The 22,363-nt window shown below is 37.2% G+C and overlaps 1 protein-coding gene across 34 annotated transcripts in view; it reads right to left on the minus strand.

The window, feature by feature from the left end:
* Positions 1 to 2,533: 2,533 nt before the first annotated feature.
* Positions 2,534 to 22,363, minus strand: part of KDM6A (lysine demethylase 6A) — a 141,507-nt gene continuing 121,677 nt past the window's right edge. For 13 of the 34 annotated variants that reach the window (XM_085548855.1, XM_085548878.1, XM_085548868.1 and 10 more), the window contains 9 exons: positions 20,144 to 20,208; positions 19,967 to 20,041; positions 18,105 to 18,253; positions 15,060 to 15,174; positions 13,079 to 13,266; positions 11,703 to 11,844; positions 7,154 to 7,280; positions 6,069 to 6,239; positions 2,534 to 3,821 (listed from right to left, as the gene is read on the minus strand). In XM_085548855.1, the coding sequence (XP_085404981.1) occupies positions 3,792 to 3,821; positions 6,069 to 6,239; positions 7,154 to 7,280; positions 11,703 to 11,844; positions 13,079 to 13,266; positions 15,060 to 15,174; positions 18,105 to 18,253; positions 19,967 to 20,041; positions 20,144 to 20,208 (1,062 nt within the window). In that variant the 3' untranslated portion in view covers positions 2,534 to 3,791. Of the gene's footprint in view, positions 6,240 to 7,153; positions 7,281 to 11,702; positions 11,845 to 13,078; positions 13,267 to 15,059; positions 15,175 to 18,104; positions 18,254 to 19,966; positions 20,042 to 20,143; positions 20,209 to 22,363 lie in introns of those variants that run through there. The other 21 variants (XM_085548873.1, XM_085548837.1, XM_085548848.1 and 18 more) reach the window with 7 other exon arrangements.

Raw genomic sequence — 22,363 nt, forward strand, 5'->3', positions numbered from 1 at the left:
TGATCAACATCACCTGGCTGCGATGCCCCCCACAACCTCCCATGGCATCTAGTGGATGCCAGGTGCAATGAGGAGACTGCTCTCCCTTGCAGCCACTTGCTGTTTTCCATAGCTTTGCAGGTAGCTTCTGCCATTAACAAAGAAACGTGTATTGTTCCCCAAACCCTATCACCAAGCCAACCTCAAAAACCCTTCTCCCAAGTACCAAATATGTAGGGCACATTTGCTCCCCTTATTTTGAAGGACACAACTACACTTTCTCAAAACAAGGCTGCCCTGGGACCCAGTGGGTCTCATGCCTGCCTTGCTATCAGCCTCTTCCTTGGCATCCTATGCCTTCTTCCACAGGGAACTATGAAAGTGCAGATTCACAAAACTTTGCCTTTAGGATCACCACGTTACCTGCCATATAAATTCAGGAATTGTTAGGCCCTGTCACCATCCATTTCACTTATTTGCCTACCAACGTGAAATGGAAGAACTGGTAGACACCACTTCTCCAAAAATAAACCAAACAACAAAAAACCCCACAAAAAAACAAACCACAGAGACTGCTCCCAATTTACATATCTGAGGGGAAGCTTAAAAATCAAAGCTCTGCTGAGTACATTTATGGAGGAATTCAAGTTGAGCTCAGAAAGATGTGACTCTCCGTTCTCTCCACACAGCGGATCCCTGTGCTGTCAAGCTCCTCCAGTTTTCCTTCAGGACGTTCCTCAGATCCAGGGATCTTTAGCAAATGGTGATGTTTATTTCTAATGAACTCCCCTCTTAACGCCTTCTTCCTGTTAGCCCTGTACACCTTTTCAAAACTCTTTCAACAAGTGCCGCATATTTGGCCACCCTCTCCCTTTAATGTGTTTGCCACCGTAATCTGTAAGCATAAGCAAACCAGGATCCCTCGCAGTACAGCTCAAGGGCCACAAGACCTTGGTTCATTGGAGAAGTGAGCTGGTCCCCTCCGTTCCACTCAGCAATCCCACCTCACCTCCCCTTCCACCCCCAACAACTGTTGGAAATATCTGTACATCGCCAACGCATTTGTGGGCTTCGCAAACTGAGAAGCAGAACTGCTGCGTAATAACTACAACTGATAAAATATTAACTTGTGCTTTTTTAATAAAATGAAACAAAAGCATTCTAAATCATAGCAGCTTATAGTTCAAAACTGTCCATAGTTTAGGAGCATAGTGTAATTAAGAAGTATTAAAACTGCAAAATATTAAAGCCCTGCAGCAATTCAAATCCGTGACAAAACCTTCATGCAAAGTGAACAATACTGCCTGATGTTCAATTGATTTGGTCTACTTGTTCATCGGTAAAACACAACTTTTCTTCCCCTGGTAATGGGATATTGTCTTTTCCAAAGGGGAGGGAAGGTACACAGCCCTTTTGATCAGCACGCGGTAGCTCTTTCCCTACATAGCAATACTCATCATAGCACTGAGAAACAAGGACTTTCTGTTTGCTGTTAGTTGAGGTAAGTTATCTTGCTTTTATTTGGGTTTAAGACTACTGTAAAGGAGTAGCTTTTCAGTTGCAGCATGGTTTGTCAAGATTACAATATTTATGACTGCATAAAATACATAAGTAAAAAAAAATAATAATAATTATGGTTTGTAGAGATTGTTATCAAGAGCTGAGACTTACATCTTTACAGAACTGTAAATACTGGCTTCCTAACTGCTAGTTGATAATTCTGCTGGCAAGAGCGTTATATTTTTCTTCAATCCCCATATCCTTTTGCCCAACCGTTTTAAGAACTAGCAAAAAAAAAAAAAAAAAGTTATTTGTAACTAGAGTTAAACTGTTGTAACAGCAGTAGACGAGCTGTGTACTGATTCTTCATTAAAACACCCTTCATTTGAAGCTACGAATGTAAGAGGCAATTTCTTTCTGTTCAAAATAAACTACCAGCATGCTCTGTGCCTTTTAACACTTCACATTGATTACAAAAAATTTAACAACGCAATCACTAACATACCCCACTAATGAGAAATTATGAGAAATCGTTTGATGCAGAACCTCCCGCATCAGTCAACTCTGATCGATAAGAAAGCTATCCATTCTGGAATTCAGATTTAATGCGTTCTCAAGAAGCTAATGAGAAAGGAGAGACTTAAAATAAATACCATAATTAAAACTGCAAACTGTTACAATGATATATTATAAACTTGTCCTAGATAAACCTAGTGCTTCCAAAATTTACCAGTGAATTTGTATTACAAAATATGTGAAAATACAATAGAATATCACAACAACGTCCTTTTTCTGGGGGGGGGAGGGTTAGGGTGGGGGGGAGAAGGGGTCAACAATGACACCAAGGCGATTCAGTTTTAACTTGGTAGGTTGTTAATAGAACATCCTGTGATACATAAGTTACGATTTGGTTGAATTGTGGACGCCATCCCCACCCAAACTTCAATCCACCTTTTACATTTCTCCTCTGACACTAGTGCCAAACTTCCTGTCAAACCCGGCATTTTCTTGAAGAGCTTTAGAATTTAGCCATTACTTATTTTCTACTACTATGTTTTGGCAGCAACTATTTATTGGTCTGTTATTGCAAAAAGTGCAATTTAACAATAAACCAGTCTGAAGGTCATTTTATGTTTTGAGGATACATACCATATATTTCTTTAAAAATAATCATACTTTTGTAAGCAATACTTTACAGTAGACACCTCAAATCTACCATAGATGTAAAACTTAAAACGAGAAAAATTTAGTCTCTAAATCTTTATACACATATTTATATTCGAGTTTCTATATATATTATATATATACACAAGCACAAGAGTATATATAAAATATATATAATCAGATTCAAAAAAAGAACAGAAACTGGGCACTGTACATAAAATCTTTTTAAAACTCAAACAATAGAAAAACTTTAAACATTAAACAATTTTAATAAAAGTTTCTGTACAATGCTAAGCAGTTTTATTTACATATAGAAAATGTAATAGGAGTAGTGTTTGAAATTACAGAACTCCTTAAAATTTCAATGGCAGGTAATCTGGAAAAAATAACAGCATTCCATTCACAAATATTTTCAAGCAATAAATATGTATTTATAAATAGTGTAAATTTACATCAAGATTAGAAACAAAAATCACAAATCTGAAGTTTATTCCTTAGTCTATGTGCAACCCATTTATCTTTGTGACTTGGCTGTTAATTGTTTTAAATTTTATTCAGGAACCAAAAGTGTAACCGTCATGGTTTCAAAACAAGACAGGAAAACATAAAAGCAGTAAAAAAAAAAAAAAAAAAAAAAAAGAAAGAAATTTATCATCTAACTCTTCACATTAAAAAAAAAAAAAAAAAAAAAAAAGAAGAAAAAAAAAGTTGCCCAAAGAAAGACTTAAAACTTCTAACTACCTTACAAAGAAATGACCAGCTAAGCTAGTACTTTTTCCAAGGGAAATTCTGAAGGGGAAAAACGGATGAAACCAACTCATCAGCCCAGAAACAGAGAAAATACAAAAGAGGTGGTCTTCAAGTCAGTAGTCTGTATAATGTTGCCAGTTTTGTCAGATATATACAAAACATGGAATTATTATTTTTTTTTTTTGAAGTACAGCTGGATGAGCTTTATTTGTTTTGAGTTCTGGAGTAGGAGGCAGTGCTCTCTCCTGTCCAGTTGGTTGACACTCCGCACTTGGAAGGTTGCATAGACACAGCTTTCAGCCAGCAGCCTTACGGGATAGCTACAAAAATCAGTGGTGCAGAACTGGGTCACTTCCTGAATATCAGAAAAGTTTTCATTTAATGTCCATGAAAAAATGTCAAGATGAAGAGGATGGCAATGGAGGAGCCTGAAAAAGAAAACATTAAATTACCTTTTCTACAAGGGTGTAGAATTCAGCTGTTTAACCAAAAATCTGTGCAAATGGTGAGCATGACAGTTTGAAGTCAAACACTATGGTTTTTATACACTGGGACTTTGTCCAGTGGGTTTCAGCATTTTTTTTCCAACTTATTCAACTACTCAGTGTTAGGATTTTGCCTATGCTGCACGCTGGATCACACTGTGAGGATATCTGAGTTGATACTACATGAGCTGCCAAAACAAGTCCTGTTGAGGCAGAAAAGAGCTCCATGTGGGCTTATGTAGATGTACCTTTATATACTCTAAAACAGGGATTCTCAACCTGCTCACCACTGGAATGGGTGGGTCATCCCTTTGGGGCTCTCCAAATACCTTGCAGATTGCATTTCACTTTCTTGCTACATAAACAGTAATATATAATCCTGAGGTTATCTGTGGAAAGGATCGAGATTCTGATATGGGAGCAGAGCTTTATTTATTTATTTGTTTTCAATTGTGATTAATTAGTGCCTTAAGAGTGAAGGTCTAGAAAATATCTATTACGCACTATTGTTCTTTGCAACATTATCACCAAAAATACTGGACTTCTGATGGCACTTTCTCTTCTCTTTTCCCACTCATCAGTACTGCCATGATGTGGAATCCCTTCAAGAAGCTGCCCTGTCTTTAAAGACACTGTAAATCACACTACAGTACTCAACTATGCAATACTAATTCTACCTAATTCCTGTATTTACTGTTCCTGGTACTTTACCCCAGGCACTGAACCTGTTTGTCCTACATCACCTTTGCCATCTAAGGTTACCTTTGTTCTGCGATGTGCCACAAACCTCAACCTTTCTCCTGTAGGTTATGACTCCTCTCAATCAAAATTATAAGCCTTTTAAAAAAGTGCTACTGTGTGTAAATTTCATTACAGAACAATTTTTCATGTTCTTTAGGACTGCAGGTGTGGGCTGTGGTGGGGCAAAGAGCTGTTTACAGGTTGAGAACCCTTGTTCTAGGCACAGTTGTACTACCACCATTTCCTATATAATGATACAACAAACAAAAACATACCCCTCCCACTCTCCCTCATTCCTCCCTCTTTTCCATACAAAAATGTTCTTGCCCATCCCGCTCAGATGGACGGTGCATCTGTGAATAGGTGTTTATTTAGATGCTGTTTTTGCAATGAATTATCTCTTCAGAAATGCAGTATTTTACCAGCTGTAGTGACAACGGGCTTCTAAAAGAGCAAACAGAAGTTCAGCCATCTCAGGCTTTGTTGAACCAATGAAGAGACTTAAGTTCAGAGGACATGATCCTGTGTTCTCACCAGCCTCAACTGGTGAACCTCGAGGCATTAGCTCAAAGGTCACAACTTATCATGCCTGTATAACATGAAATAATCATCTAAACATACTTTTTCTGCAGCACCTGGAAATGAATCAAAAAGGCACAGCTGTTTCTGGGCTGCTGTATTTAATTCAACATGAAATTCTCAGAACACTTTGTCCAATGTTTGTCTCCTTTGACAGAAAGGCAAGGCTTATCATAAATAAATCCAGCATTGCTTTCATTGTGATTACAAACAAGCCATCTTTGCCTGAAACAACGAAACCTGGGTGAAATGTTAGGACAGTTGTGCTGACACAGTTCAAAGCAGGAGGCTGCCATATATAGCACAAAGCTATAATGGCAAAGTGGCTTTTTGCTTTAAATTGAAATGCAAAGGAGGCCCCAAGCCAAAGACAGAACTGTTTGAGAGCATCCACTTGCTAAGCAGAAGGACAGTGCTGATTTGGAAGAGGGTGGGAAGGGGAGGGGGAGGAAGGGGTCTCAGTGCATAGGATGCTCTGCTGCTATACTGACTTCATACCACAACCAATGTATTAGAGATGCTCTTGAACCTGGTGCTAGTTTCTCCAAGCTTCACTGTCCTGATTCTTCCCATCTCCATCTGATCCAGTTATGGTCTCCAGGTGATCTCTATTGGATTTTTAAAGCCACAACTTTATGAATTGTAACATCATACTTTTCCTGAAAACTCAGTGCTTACGTTCTGCAGTAAGTTACTGTACTATTTCACATAATTCTGACTCTGCAGAGTTTTGTTTTGTAAATATCACACATAACCCAAACCTCCATTTGAATCAGAAAGTTCACGGTACTCATACAATGGAGTACCAAGACAGCCTACAACTGCTTTACAAATAATGTACTTATGCATCCACTTATTAATTTGACTTACTAATGTAAATTGATCATAGACTTGCATCAAGTCCTCCATTTTGTACTGTTCTAGCACCACAAAATTTTCCAGGTTCGTGCTTATCTTTCGTGCACAGTCTTGGCAATGTACAACATAGGTCTTTCGAGAATTGCTCTCACTAGTGACAAAAAGCAGATCAAAGACTTCCACCTGTCAGATAGGAAACAAAAAGTCAATTGTTACAATTTCATTTGTAAAAAGTTAAAGAAAATATAGCTTTCACGGTTTAAGATTTACACTGTTATCCTGAGAACACACAGAGAAAAAATATATTTGTTTAGGGAAAATCCATCCTGCTAAGGTTTAGGCACTGAGGTGACATAAAGCCACTAGTAACATTACACTTAGGGTGTCTGCGTGAATGGCTCTGTGGAAAAGCTTCAGGTCAGTATTAACAAGGCAGGATTCATACTCTGAACAGGGGTCACTCAGTAAGATTAGTATTTATTACAATTATACCTAATTTCTCTTCTTCAAATTTACCTGTAAAAAGAAAGTCATAATTTATTCCCTTTCTACTCAGTCACACACTTATCCTGCCCAAGAAGCTTGATCAGAAAATAATTTTATACTGATTTTCAGGAGGAAAATACTTTATTTTATACTTCACAAACACTATTATTCAATACTTCAAAGGAGTGAGTAATAGCAAATAAAATAAAAAAAATTCAGTAAAACATTTTCTATGAAGAAAATGCACTTATATTCTCCCTCCTTTGGGGCTATTGTTGTTTACTGGAATGAAGACAGATATACGTTCAGAAGGAATCTGAGCAGATCAAATTATATGCAGGAAGGGGTAGCAACTTCTTAGAATAACTGAGAATGGAAAACTGACCTCATGAGTAACAATTTCTATGTACTCCAGAAAAGGCAGCAGTATAATACAGCCTGTATTTAATAAATAGCTTGCTGTGCTCTTTGAAGACAGCTCTGTATCGCATATATGTGCTTATAGCATACCACAGATGCTGCAGTTTGTTTATAGCAGCAACAAAAGATATGTCAAAATTTCAACAAACGTTACAGCAATACCCAATCCCAACATATATTTATTTACTGACCTCACAAATGCTACAGTAATGAGCTGGCTCATCCTTTGCTCGCCCATGCCAGACAATCTCTTTTCCTGCAGCAATCAGAGCTTCCCTCAGTGTCTGACACTGTTTGAGAGTTCTTAACAAGCAATACCTGCAACCAAAATCAGGATCAGAGGACTGCAAAGGCAATCAGCTGTATATTCAATTCAGTATTACACTGTCAAGTAAGATACAAACAGCCTGAATTTCATAAGAGACTCTGGAGCTGAAGCTTCTTCCTCTAGGACTTCAGAAACACTTGTCCAGTGATTCTTATTAGACACATGACTCATGTATGAGTTAGATCACATCATTATGGACCTCTGTGTACATTTATTTCATTTCTGTACATTTCTGTAATGTAATGAAAGTCAGTCCCTTAACAGGAGGGGGCGGGGGAGAAGGGGAAGGACAAAAAACCTGAATTTTTAACACATTTTATGAAGAAAAGAATGGGACAATTTAAAATCAACAATTCCCTGACATGCTTATGCAAAAGCTAAAAAAAAAAACCACAACCTTTTAATCTTCACAAACCTACGTAGTTTTCTTCTTTACTAAAAAACTGTGACTTCTTTCCTAGCATTGTATGAGATGGATACATTACAAAAAAAACCCAAAAAAACAGCTGGCAAAATAGGTCACCAGATTTCTACGTTACACAGTTATTTACAATTATTTTTAGTTCTCAGCTATCTTATTTATTTGAGCCACTGTCTGTGCAGCCTGTAATTTTCTCCTCCACAGGGTGGTTATATTACATGTTCATTAGATGCAGAATGAAGACTGAAAAATGTAAGGGGAAGAATAAACTCTGGACAGAAAACAAAGCACTTAAGAGTTCTATCAAAATGTTTTCAATTTGATTTTTCTCCCATTTTAAAACCCTAAGCATGCCATATGTATGTTCTGTGTTTTTCTTAAATATTTGTTTCGTGGGTTACCAAACAGTTAATAGAATTTCAGTCTTAAACTGCAATACTGTTTTCCTAACTTTTTACACCCAGATCATTCATTTTCACTAAAAACAAGTCTGCAGTGTCATTAAAACCCTCATAAAAATAACCCAAAACTGAAAGTTTGCTTTTACATTGAACGTATTTTCATATACTCATTTTCAATGAAACCAAACAGCTCAGTTAGCAGCAACTCCTCCACACTTTTCTAGTTTGATGTTAATGGAACTCATGATGTCTCATGGTATCACATACGACCAACCATATGTGGTAGATCACATGTTAATGCACTTGAATGTTAGGCTAATGTAGAAATGCTTATGATAAGCTCCTTAACTTCGGTACAGCATTCTTTTGTGCAATCTAATCTGTTTCAAAATAAAAGCTATCACTGTAATGTTCCTTTCTGCTGTCATCTGGAACAGTCTTTGGTATGTCAGATAGCAACTAGAAGCCCATCTACCCACTTGCAACCCACTGCGCTCCATTCCTCACTTCCAAAGACTTTTCAAAGTATTTTCAAAGTGCTTCCTAGTGCTACAGCCGTGAATTAAGAACTGCTCAAAGTGTAATTCGCATGCAACACCACTGCAATGTTTGCCTAATTTGCAAGCAAAGCCAAAAACAGTAGCTAAATGATGCATTACTTGTCCTTAGACAAAACTCAGATTTGAGTAATGGCAATGTTAACTATTTCGTGCTATCAAAGAATGAGGGACAGCACATAAAGTATTACCTTGAAAATGCATATCACAATTTCCTAAAACATGAAAGCCAAAATGGTGTGTAGTAGAGTCACAATGATTAAGCTGAGTGGGCTTTTAGTATTGTATGCCTGCCTTTATTCTTGCACAGTCAGAACTGAGTTAAAAAACCTGGACAATCACTCTCTCTCAAGATTTTAATAGGTATGACAAAGTATGAGTAAATCATGTCCAGTCAAATCCCATAATTTAAGAGATCTTAAAACAGACATCACTCTGATATATTCTCTAAGTGTGTTGAGAAACCCAGTAAAGACCATCCCAACAGCAATATGAACCTGATCTCGTTATATGTCTGAGTAATTTATTTTCCCTATCAATATCAAAATGTACACAATTCTGTGCAAAATCTTTTCTCCCATGTCCTGCTCTTGTACATTTATATAACTATTTTTGTAAAAGAACTTGCTATTCCTGTTACTCTGGGACTATTTATTTTGGCCTTTTTACTATGTTCCTACTACCTCTAAAATTCTTCTTTTCCACAGATACATTTGTAAAAGCCTTCTGACTTCTCATTTAAGTTCTGGACATTAGGAAGTATTACTTTTTGGAAAGAGTAGTCAGGCATTGGAATGCACTGCCCAGGGAGGTGGTGGAGTCACCAACCATGGGAGTGTTCAAGAAACATTTGGATGTTGTGTTGATGAATATGATTTAGCTGGGAAGTATTGGTAATGGTTGGACTACATGATCTTCTAGGTCTTTTCCAACCTTGATAATTCTGTGATTCTGTGATTCTGATGCTAATTTTTCTTTTCTCGAGTCAAACTTTAAATCACTTTGTCTGTCTGCATTTCCAGTCAAGATTCTACTGTTAGTATAAAATGTAAAAAACAATCTCGTGAGAAAGTTTTAGATTTTGCTCCTTTTATCTAGAGCAAGACAGCCCTCCTTCAAACAATCAGTTAGGAAAATTATGTAACTGCTCACCAAATGTAAGGAGGTTCATGAAGGTTTATGCATTTAAAATATCTACAGAAGGCTAAAGCCATATACTCAACAGAGTATTCTGGTGAAAGCAGCTTCTAGTCACAGCTGTACCACAACTACAGAAGTGACCACAAAGAAGAGCTGTTCCACATTACTGTTACCAGATGTAACAAACTAGAGATCACCCCTGGGTCTTCTCTCTCATATGCAAAGCATGAAACTTGGGTTAGTTGTCAGACAACTAGCAAGACAGAAGTGTCTTCAGTAGCATGAGAAATGCAATAGTATGCAATGCAAGATCAAAGTCTACATCAGTTCCTCAGTGACTTTATTTCTAAAGTACATCTAACAATTTAGGTATCTCACTACAAAAAAACAAAACAAACAAACAAAAAAACTCAGCTGCTTTCAAACCAGATGACAACAGGAAACCATCCTGTTCTCTATATTCCTTTGCAACATTTTAAGATTTCTCTTGAGGAAAGATGCTATGCTCAGTCACATTTTTCTCCTAAACCACTGACAAAAAAAAATGACTCAACTTTGCACAAAAGCAAAAATATGGGTGCCAAATTATTAAAATCATATTTTGCAAAAAGTATTCTAGAGCTATTCTGAGATTTACAGTGCCTGCTGGACTAGAGAAGATAAATACACATATGAAATAAGGGTTTAGCTTTTTGTTTTTTTCTTAAAGGACTTCTTGGCTTCCTCTCAAGCTCTGCTTCTTTTCCCCTTCTTTCTCCTTTCCAACAGCATACTATCGGTTTCTCTTCTCCCTTTTTTTGGATTCTTGAGTATGATCACTGACGGCTTAATTGAAGGGACAGAACTGTTTTCAACTTATAACACTTCTGTGCCTTAAAAAGTTACCATCTCACTTATTCCCTCATTCTGCAACAGCTGTTCAAGGCTAAGTTAATCTCACTCAGATGTCAACAGTAAATTCTACTAGGGGAAAAATCTGATTTTCTTTGCTCCTCTTTTCCAGGTTAACCTATCCATATTTCAAGGCCCATTTTAAGGCAAAACATAACAGGATTTCATGCTTGTGGATCCAGTATGTTGAAAAGACTAAGATAAAGGCTTTTCTGGTTGGCTGAAGAAAAACAGAGAGCTGCCACCAGAGTATTCTCATGATGAGTCATTTACTGTGGAACTCATTCTCCCACTATCTTTCTGACAAGCTTATGATGGATATATGCTGAAACGTCCATCTATTCCTCAACCTAGATAAGAAGATTTATATTTGCTTCAAGTTGCACTCTTTAGAAAAACATTAGTAAAGATGCTTTGAGTCTGAAATGTTTCTACATTTTGGAATAAGTATTTAAGAAATGTCACTATACACAATTATCATTTCACACATCAATCAATTAATTCTTTCTTCAGAAGAAAGAGCAAAGGGAAGGTGACTTTCCAGTTCTTATTTGTCTTTATTTAAAACATTTGCATTGGATTGCCAAATGATGGTGTGTGAGCCTTAACTAAAGAGATGTTCTAAAAATGTAAAATTAATTTAAATTTTGCTATAAAAATGACTAGCACTGTAAATGTAGCACTTCAGTTGGTGATCTCAATTTGTTATGTCTTGCGGTATATCCTCTGAACAGGTTTAGTTACGTAAGTTGACTGCTTCTGTAAATTGCTGGAATCTACGGCATATTTAAGAACAATGAAGAGGACCATTCTCAAGCCATGTCACAATAATATCAATTTCAATGTAATAAAATTAATATCCACAAATGGCTTCATTCTTTAAACAACAGATTATTAAATCATTTTGGCTTGATTCTCAGAAATCTAACAAAGGCCTATTTATAGATCTCGTTTTATGCTTGAAGAAGAAATGGATACAGTAAATGCTCAAATAAAACTTACTTAATCATTTCAAAAAGCTTTGGATCTGAGACCTTGATATTTCGAGCCATATTCCATGAAAGATGGACCATAGGTACTATGGACTTCACGCTCTGCAGTTTATTCCATTCGTACCGTTCCACTGCCAATTTGTATTGACAGGCTACAAAAAGAAAGTTACAGAAGCAGTTAGTTAACAAATAAGTACCATCTGAACCCAAAATTATTTCATTATACCAAAAATTTAGCCTTTTTTATGGTGAGACTAAACAGCATTTCCGAATAGCCCATTCCCTACAACTACATCTAAATTCTACACGAATTATTTTTAAGCAGATATTTATTGTATTTCAGATGCTAAAAGAACACAAAGTACACAGCAGTAACAGCCACATGTGAAAACAAGAATTTGCTGACAGCTGTTCAATTTCTACGCTGAACAGAGAACACTTTTTCAGAAAGTGTTACTTAATAATTTTCAAGCTTCTGACACACAAAAAAATCGACATTTGAGATGTCTGTATCTTGCAGACATTTGCAGACTATTTGCAATGTCTGCATAGTCTTTTATCGTTTTACAATGCTACAGTATGTAATTTGAAAACGAAGACTGCACCTTGAGAGATTTGTGCAGTGAGTCACACTTTTTGATTAAGCAGCCTCCTCACCCCACCCTTTTCAAAAACTTGTTTTGCAAAATTTACTGTGACTGAACACGTAAGCTCTGTATCAGTCAGTCACATAATCATGGAGATATACTATTTATTGCACCATAATGAAATAAAGATACACCTTAAACTATTTAAGAAAACAGTTTTTTTTGGAAGTACAATGTGTTCAATTGCTTGACAGAATCTCCTTATTTTAGCTAAGAACTTTTCTTCCATTCTCACACCTAAAAATCTTAAATCATGGTTGAAAAATAATGACTTCCAGAGGAGAAAACCTCACATTCCTTTGTTTAAAAAAAAATTCGCAATTTGTTTGCATTTTCTGATGCTTTCATTAAGGAGCTATTAGGTATCTTTTATCCTGAAGAGGGGAGATTAGACAAGTCTTCATGCTGTAGTACAGTCTGTTGGGTAGAACAAGTTTTGGAAGAGAAAGTCAAAAAAACACGGTGTGCGAATTCCTCTCAACATTTGATTCTGCTTGTGTTTGATAAGCTACTGTAAGTTTTAGAAGTCCATTAAATGCAGGAGAACAAAGACAGCACTCTTGCTGCTTTCTTTTCCTATTACTGATGGGATTATTTAAGGCTTCCACACATAATGTTTTAAAATGCTGTATCTTCATTTTTCAGTCCAGAAAACTGAAGTAAATTATTAAGAAATGGAAGGTTCTATGGCATAGAATTACCTTACAATGCATTATTACAATGCATTATTCAACTATACCTGTAAGAGGGCCAACATTCCAAGCAATGTTGTTGCACCAGCCGATAGCCTGAACCCAATGAACAGTGCCAGCATTTATCCACACCAAATCCCCTGGTCTTTGAATAAATCGATAAACTGGGACATTGGCTTCATACAAATCTTCCAAGTTTGGCCACCAAGATCCCATTAGGAAATTCATATTGTTCCTGAAACAATGTGAAAAATAAAGCCCTCAGCATTTATCAGCATATGTATTAGTAGCCAATACTTCAACAACATTACCTGTAAAAAGTGATCACCACTGTACATACTTTCTGCATCTAATCCCTGATGCGGAGGACTAGTCAAAAGGGAAATGTCACCTACAGAACTCCTGATCACAGTTCTCTGTTTTATGTACTGCAATATTAAAACGTTCAACCATCTGCTTATGCAAAGTGAGATGATGGCTTAGAGTTAAGTTCTATTTTCCTTTCAATTTCCCAGCATTATTAATGCTGAGGTAGAGGAATTCTTGTTAGATATAGTGTGACACTGGTGCAGAATGATGCTTTTTTTAACCTGTGACTGATTTTATACACAGTTCTTAAGAATGCTTTCTGTTTAGAACAATGCAAAACATGTACTCATGCTGTCAGTGCAAGCGTGCAAAGCTCGTCCGCACAAGAACTTGTTGGCACTATCTCAGCTGCTATTCACAGGTCTATGCTATGTTCAGCCAGGAAATGCTACCCCTCTTGAGAAGCATTAAAAAAAAAAGCCTCCATATGGACTTCCTAACAATGAAATCTTGAGTCTTCCAATATGGTAATGTGAAATACATATATTTCTCATGGTGCATCTTTCTATTGCAGCACGAAAGATCACTGGCAAGTTTTCAAAGACCATTTGGTGATTCTATCAGACACCCTGGAGAGTTTATGAGGTTACCAAACCTTTAGACTCTCTTTTACTCTCAGAAAGGGCAGTGGCATGAGGGTACCAGGCCTATTGTCATTACAGATATTGCATTTTTGACAGTGGAATTACAATTCTGAGGTGAGTATCTTTATCAACTTTGATTAAATAAGAGCAGTTGCCAGTAGACAAGCAGAAAATAGGCACGGAGAAGAATATGTAGAACCCTGGGAAAGTTCTGAAGAAAGCTGATGAGTTTAAGTCAGTTTTAAATGGGTGATATAAGTAAAAAATGCCTGTCCCCTTAAGATCAAATGAAAACAGCCTAAAGGCAGGAAACAACTGCTCCCAGTCACCCTTTTTTTAAGCACATGTGCAACAGAGGGAGGAACACACAAATTCTAATCATAGAGCTAGACCACTATTACCAATAGTCATTGCACCTTGTCTTTTTTACGTAGGCTACAAACTTGCAAGTGTATGCAAAGCATGCCATGAAGTTTCCTGGAGTTCAAGTAAACTGAGCTGTCCCATTAGATGTAGCAAGAAATCATGCCAAAATACCAATGGCTGTGTAATTCCATGGATATGACATATACATTAATCATAATAAAATTAACAATATAAAATACCAGGAAAATACTTCAACACTCCTAAAAACAAACCAAACAATCAAAAAAGAAGGCCTATCAAAACAAAAATCCAGCTCCCTCACCCCCCAGTTTTTCCATCACCCTAATGCAACAGTCCTAAAGGTAATCACAAAAGCATCACCATTTGGTAAGTGTAAATGGTAGCTTTAGTGTGCTTGATAAAGAGGCTAGCCAAACAAAAAGGACTGAGATGGATTATCCGGTAATGCAAAGCCATCACTGAGCACTGAAGGCAATCCAAGCTCCTGCACACTGCACAAATGCCATATCTTGCAAACATTCCAGATTTTACATTTTGACTTGTTATAAAAGACTTTTCATACTACGTGGAAAACCCATTAAAATTCACTTATAAAAACACCCTAAATGAGTACTTCCCCTTGTCCCGTTAGGTCTGAGAAAAACAAAGGCAACTTGAAAGAAAATAGGGAGCATTACGCACAACTTACTTTTCACAAAAGTCATTCATGACACCCCAATAGCTTTCAGGGACAACAAACCATTCACAGTCACCTGGACCAATATTTATATTTACTGAACAAAAGTTGTTGTTTTCTTGATGACCTGAAATTTAGAAAAAATAAACACACTTTCTGTAAGGCTGATTTATCAAAATAACCAAGAAAATGCAAAGTAAGATATAATTACAAAAAGAAAACCCCTACATCACAGTTTCAGTTTTCATAAACTTATATGCACTATTTAAGTGATTCACAGTGTCAAGAAATGCAATTAAGTTGCTAGTAACAACAGAATTCTGCTTTTGTCAGTTTGAGCAAAATGAGAAGTTGGAACTACCAATCTGACTAATATTTCAGCTGCTTCCTTTCTGTAGAAATCAATGCTTCAAGATGCTAAACCCTACATAATGTGTTTGTGATAGCTTTTGACAATCCCATTTAGAGGAAAAACTTCATGACTTCAGGCACTAACAAACAAGTGGTAAGAAAATCTGTCCCAAGGAGCTTTCAAAAATCAATGTAGGAATGCCAGATCTTACCTTCTTTTGACAGATGAGGAGCTGAATCACAATCCCTAACAGTATTATTTGAAGTTGTACTTCAGCACTAACAGACTCCAGAACATAGTCCAGAGGACAAGTGACACCAGACATGGAGAAGGCTGAGGCACTCAAGTTCTTTGCCTCAGCCTTCGCTTGCAGTCAGCCTTCTCACATCTCTCATGTTGCTGAACCTCTAGGTGCAGGCTGAAGGAGCAAAATCACTCCCATGGGAAGCTACAAGCAAGTTCAAGACTCTAATAACACTGAATGTGTACAAGTCTCCAAGGTCTGATGACATGCATGCCAGGGTCCCCAAGGAACTGGCAGATGAAGTTGCTAAGTCATGGCTCCGTCATGGCTATCAGATGAAATCTCCTGTGACTTAAAAAAGGGAAACATCACTCCCATAGTTAAAAAGGGTAGGAAGAAAGATCTGGGAAACTACTAGCCAGTGAACCTCACACCTCTGTGCCTGGTAAGATACTGGACATCCTCCTGGAAGCTGTGTCAAAGCACGTGCAAGAGAAGGAGGTGATCAAACACAGCCAGCACAGCTTCACCATGGGCAGACTGTGCTTGACCAATCTGACGAGCTTCAATGATGGAGTGACAGCACTACTGGACAAAGGAAGAGCAACAGATGATGTTTACCTGGACTTCTGCAAAGCCTTTGATATGATCTCATACCACATCCTTATCTCTACATCTGAGAGACGTGGATTTGAAGGCTAGACTGTTCAGTGGATAAATAATTGACTAGATGGTCACAGCACAGGGTTGTGGTAAACAGTTCTATGTTCAAGTGGAGGCTGGAGACAAGTGTTATCCACCAGGAGCCTGTCTTGGTATTAATGCTCTTTACTGTCTTTATCAGTGATCCAGATGGTGGGACTGAGTGCACCCTCAGCAAGTTTGCAGATGATACTGAGATGAGTGGTGCAGATGACACAACAGAAGGAATGGATGCCATCCCAAAGGACCTGGATAAGCTTAAGAAGTGGGCCCATGTAAACTGAATGAGGTTCAACAAGAAAAAGTACGAGGTGCTGCAGTTACACTGGGACAATTCCAAATGCATGTACAGACTGGGAGAACTAACTGAGAGCGGTCCTGCTGAGAAAGATGTGCGGGGCCTGGTGGATGAACAGCCAAATGTGAGCCTGTAGTTTCCAGTCTGGAAGACCAACAATATCCTGGGCTGAACCAAAAGAGGGGTGGCCAGCATGGCAAAGGAGGTGACTGTACCCCTCAGCTCTGCCCTCATGAGGCCACACCTGAAGCACCATGGCCAGGCCTGGGGTCCACAGTACAAGAAAGATGTTGCAGCTGCTGGAGCAGGTCCAAAGGAGACTAACAAGGAAGAACAGAGAGAGGGCTGGAGCAGCTCTCCCATGAGGGAGTATGGGGAAGTCTCCAGGGAGACCTCACTGTGACTTTCCATTACTTAAGGGGAGTTTATAAACAAGAGGGAGGCTTTTTGCATGGTCCGATAGTGATAAGACAAGGGAAAATGGCTTTGAAATAAAACAGGGAAGATTCAGATTAGCTATTAGGAGGAAATTCTTTACTCAGGGAATGGAGAAACACTAGAATAGGTTACATAGAGAAACTGCAGATGTCCCATCCCTGGAGGTGTTGAAGGCCAGGCTGGATGGAGCCCAGGGCAAACTGTTCTAGTAGGTGGTAATCCTGCTCACAGCAGGACAGTTGGAATTAGATGATCTTTGAAGTCCCTTCTGAACTAAGTCACTTCACCATTCCATGATCTCCCAAGCATCAGTCCAGTGCCTGTACTGGATTTGGCTGGGATGGAATTTATTTTGACTAAGCATTTGCGTGCCAATAGGAAGCAGTGAATGAATTCCTTATTTTGCTTGACTTGCATTCACCACTTTTGCTTGCCATATTAGAATGTCTTTGTCTCAACCCCACAGTTTTTGCACTTCTATCTTTCTGATTCTCTTCCACAGCCAACTGGGAAGGGAGTGAGTGAGATGCCGTGCAGCACTTAGTTGCCCAGCAGGGTTAACCCACAATAGTGTCATAGCACAGCACTACTCATTATGAAGCCCTATTCTCAGACAGCAGAGAAGAATTTTAAAAGTACAGTGATTTCTACAATTATACAAGACCTACTTGGGAAGTCTGTAAAAACTTTCAAGGCTCACAAATTACAAACATGGTTTGATTATACGAACTCATTCTTACTCCCTTAAAGAATCTGGAATCCAGTGTTACATGCAAGGGATTAGAAAGGCAACTACTAAGTATTCATAGAAATTAAGAAATTTCCCCTAAAAGATTATTTATTGTTTTGTACTTGCACATTCAGTTAATCAAGAAATTAACAAATAATGAATATGTACTTCATTATCATATTTATGCCTGCTATAAAGTACAGAAAATCTGCAGAGCAGATTAATTAGTTCCATAGCAGTAGATCGCCCCTCCCCCCCATCTTTTTTTTTTCCCATGCAAAGATTATACTCACCTGGTGTTCTGCTTCCTGGAACCTTCATGTACAGCTGCACTGTGTTCATGCCCAGGATGGTATGACCAACATGGCTTAGAAGATTTCCTGCTGATACCACACGTACAAAAGCAGGAAGTTTTGTCAGTTCATGGAGTTGCAACTTCCACCTGCAGCAAAATAGCAAATTGACAAACTGTGAATCCCTGAAACTCTTAGAAGAGTTTGGGAAATAAAAACATTTCCAGAAAATCGTTAGCATAGAGATGAAGGAGCAGACGACTCACTGCTGTGTAACTTAGCATCTTTTAAAAGGGAATTTTACAGAATGCAATAACCTTATTTGACTGCTAGAGAAATTTAAACATCAATTTCTTTTAACTGTGAACTAGAAGACCTGGTGACCTAACTCAATCTTGCAGTTATTCAATCCGGTGCTGTATCACAAGAAAACTATGCTTTTATTTTACACCTTGGTGTACATCGTATCTTTTCCATAAACACAAAGTTCTGCTTTCCCCACGCTCTTAAACCAGTCAGATACTGTTAAAGATGCTTTCAAGAGCCAAATGATATTATGACATGACATTTGCTAGGAAGACTGCCTGAACGTAGTTTAGCATGCAAACATGGTTGTTATAACCAGGAATGAAGTCAGCTGTGCTATGGAACTGAACGCTTTTATTAGTGATAACATCTCCAAATACAATCTCTCCAAACTTATGTGGAGCTCTGTAATGTCACACGGGTATCTGTGCTACCCCTTCAATTTGAAAATATTTCCAAATACAATCCTAACTATGACAAGCCAGTTCAGGAGAAAAAATGTTTTGTATCACAACTTGAGACTGAAGATCAGAAGATGTGGGATGTATGTGTGATTCTATTAGAACTACTTAAAGTATCAAAACACAATTTCTATGAAACTCTGGTTAGTCATTCCTAGGGTTAAGTTCTCTATCCAAATGGACTGCTCTAAGGGTTAGTTTATTGACAGTCATTTTGTAAGACAGAATTTTCTTTAGAAAAATATATAACCTTATTTTAAATCTCACAACAATCTCTAATCAAGTATGTATGCACACAGAATATGCTGCAAGAAATTCATTAGCATCCTAAGAAAGCCTTATTCTCCTGTTTCCAATACTACAACATTTTCTCCTGTTCTCCTAACTGAAGTGAATCAGAATTTTTGTACTGCAGAGGGTGGAACAGTAATAGTACGCGTTGCCAAAAAAGATCCAAGCAGAGACTGAACCAAATAAAAAATTATTACTGGATGAAAACAAAAAAAAGAATGCTTTCTGTGTATTTCTGAAACTTTCTGAAGTTTTCTGAGCTACTTTCCACTATTTCTTGGTCTCACAGAAATCTCCTGTCTGAAGAATACTCTGTATTACTCTTATGCTTCTAATTTTATCATGGCTTTTTTGCTTATATACATCAATTCGGTCTTCACTACATATTCTGAGCTCTGCTTCTGGATGGAAAAGCAAGAGCTAAGAGAAAATGGAAATAAAATAAATGAAAGCAGGTTTGAGAGAGGGGGGCAAAAAGGGAAAACAATTTAAAGCATCAGAGTGAAACAAATGGAGTGTGTTAGAAGTATTACTGGAAATAAGAGTAACTGATGGAATTTAAAAGTTAATTACTGAAAAATTAAAGATCCTGCAAAGACAAACTCAAAAACAGATTTTAAGGTGAGAGGGATTTATAACAACAACTTAACAACAGATTAAAAAAATGACATGGCAATGGAGCTTGCAACAGGAATTGGCTTATCAGGAAATAAGTGACTTCTGAGAAGAATGCATTAGCTTTCCAGAAGAAGCGTAACAGTGCAGAATACCATTTTGAGCAAAAGGAACTGCACTCAAACTTACTTTTTGTCATCTGACAGGTCAATGTTGGTCCCAAACTTGATTGTTTTAAAAGGTCCTCTTCTCCTCCTCCCAGAACTGCAAATATTAAAAAAAGCAATAGGCGAATGTGAAAATAGGAATAGTGTAAAAATACACACAAATCTAACTATAAAATGACCATATTTATACCACACTTACTTATCTGAAGATGTGGATTCATTATCTGAGTGGTCCTTGTGGTGACTCTTCTTTTCATTTTCCTCCTATAAAATACAATTGTGGAAATGCTATCATTTATTTAATCAGCAACATCTAAATAATTTAAATATTAAAAAACATATACATAAAAACATCAGCATACAGAGGTATGAAGTGATAACTTTTGTTTCAAAATGGTGGTACAACATTTAAAGTGTCTGCATCCAGGATGTCATGTGAACACTACCATTAAGAAAATAAACAAACAAATAAAAACCACCTATTTGTCAAAAGTTGATGCAAAAAAAAAAAAAATCTTTGTGACAAAAATTCAGTGAAGTTCAGGCCAGGACAACAGGACATTTGTATGCTGTAAACTCTTCTGCTAACCTATATTAGAGTTACAGATTTATGTGCTGGGTTTGCTTCATTATGCAGGTAAAAAGAAATCCAATCTAACATTTATAGACCAGACAATTTATCTGCCTTCAAAGTTAAACAGGTCTCCTGATGTGAAAATAGGCTGGCTAATATTTATAAAATTCACTTTATAATATCCATTATACAAAGTTCTTTGAATTTTTAATGGCCATCTGCTATTTTAGCACTGCAGTAGCCAGGACCGTGACTAGTGGAAAAAGTCTAACCAGCATTAAGTGATGTAATTTCATCTTTTTAGCACAGTGAGCTCAAAGTCCCATTTTAAAAACTTCCTTTTTCACAAGTATACAGACATAGAAGGAGAAAGTAAGACAAAAAGCAGGAAAGAACTGCCTGGATGCTGTCCAAAGACTTTCTGCTTTGAATGAGACAGTTGTTAGACATCAAAGTGCCCTATGTACCTGAGAAAGTCCTATTCATTCTTTGAACGAAGGACAAAGAGGAACAAAAAAGAATTGAGCAATGTTGGTTTTATGAAATACTGTAAAACATGTTGGAAAAGCAATGTTATAGTTGCTAGAGGGGGGGGGAAAGAAAAGGTCACTTAAGGCAAGCCAAGAGAACTATATCTGTAGAAAGGAGAAACTCAGCTTTCATTTGAACACTACTGAACACTACAAAAGTCATCTAAGGACAGGTCACAGCAGTGTTAGGAAAAAGGAACACATATACTTAAAACAGTGTCATTGTGATTTTTGAGGGAAAAATGACATTAAAAAAGACATTATGAAAATTATTTTATGTACTACATTTTTACCACCAATTTGTAGCAGAGAAAAAAAAAAAACAAAAAACATAAAATACTGTAGTTGCTTCTTGATGCAAAAACAAAGCTGAGGCTTTCCTGCTGACATGAGGATATCCAATCACATACTTTTATTAAAGTTAGCTTTTCTGCAATTTCATTTATATATAATGTTCTCTTCCAGAACGATACTCAAGAATACAACACTGGTGCAACTCTTCAAGAAAAATCCCATTCATGACTGAAATTAAGCCAAGCCACACACTATTCTGCCTAAACACTCCCCGCTTCCTGTATGGTATTCCTGTGTCTTTTCCTCATTCTGTTTCAACCTTGCTTAGAATGTTTAACCACTCTCCCTTCTCCTTTTTCCAACCATGCATACATTTATTTGCTTCGAAACCTTTCCAGTAATGCAAGAAATTAGGGAATTTCTCTTTCCCTTCTTAATGAAATCATCATTGTTTTTGTGAAATGGCAGTGAAAACTGCAACAGCTAATTCTCCATTTTTCTCCTTTTTCTAATCAACAAGTGATCAATAATACCCTTTGTCCTTGTTCCACCTTAATCTAGTCTTTTCAAAGCACTCAGAAACATTAGCCTTAGATGAGTGTCTGTATCTAATTCCCAAGATGAGTTCACTACTTAGCAAAAATACTGAAACTTAGTACCAATTTAGTACAATATTTACAACACTGTGCACTTTCTTCTTTGTTCTGTATATCTAACTGCTCCTATAACGTTAAATTAGAAACACATCAGTAACTCGTACATCAGTTACTTTTCTGAAACAAGGGTTCTGTGATATTTTACACAGTTACGTTAAAAGTAGAAGCGTAAATTTCTTATAAGTCACATTCAAATTAATCCAGCTTACAACGAAGAAGGAAGAATCATTTCAAAGCACATGTAAAATTTGAAGCGGTATAACTAAAAAACAAATCTGAAATATTTAATATTTCAATATTAATTTTGACATCAATATAAGAATGCTTAAAGCTAACAAGTTTTTAAAATATGTAACACTAAGTAG

Source organism: Coturnix japonica, chromosome 1 (genome assembly GCF_054131305.1).
Source record: "Coturnix japonica strain WE chromosome 1, WE-NBRP24, whole genome shotgun sequence".
NCBI classification, from domain to species: Eukaryota; Metazoa; Chordata; class Aves; order Galliformes; family Phasianidae; genus Coturnix; species Coturnix japonica.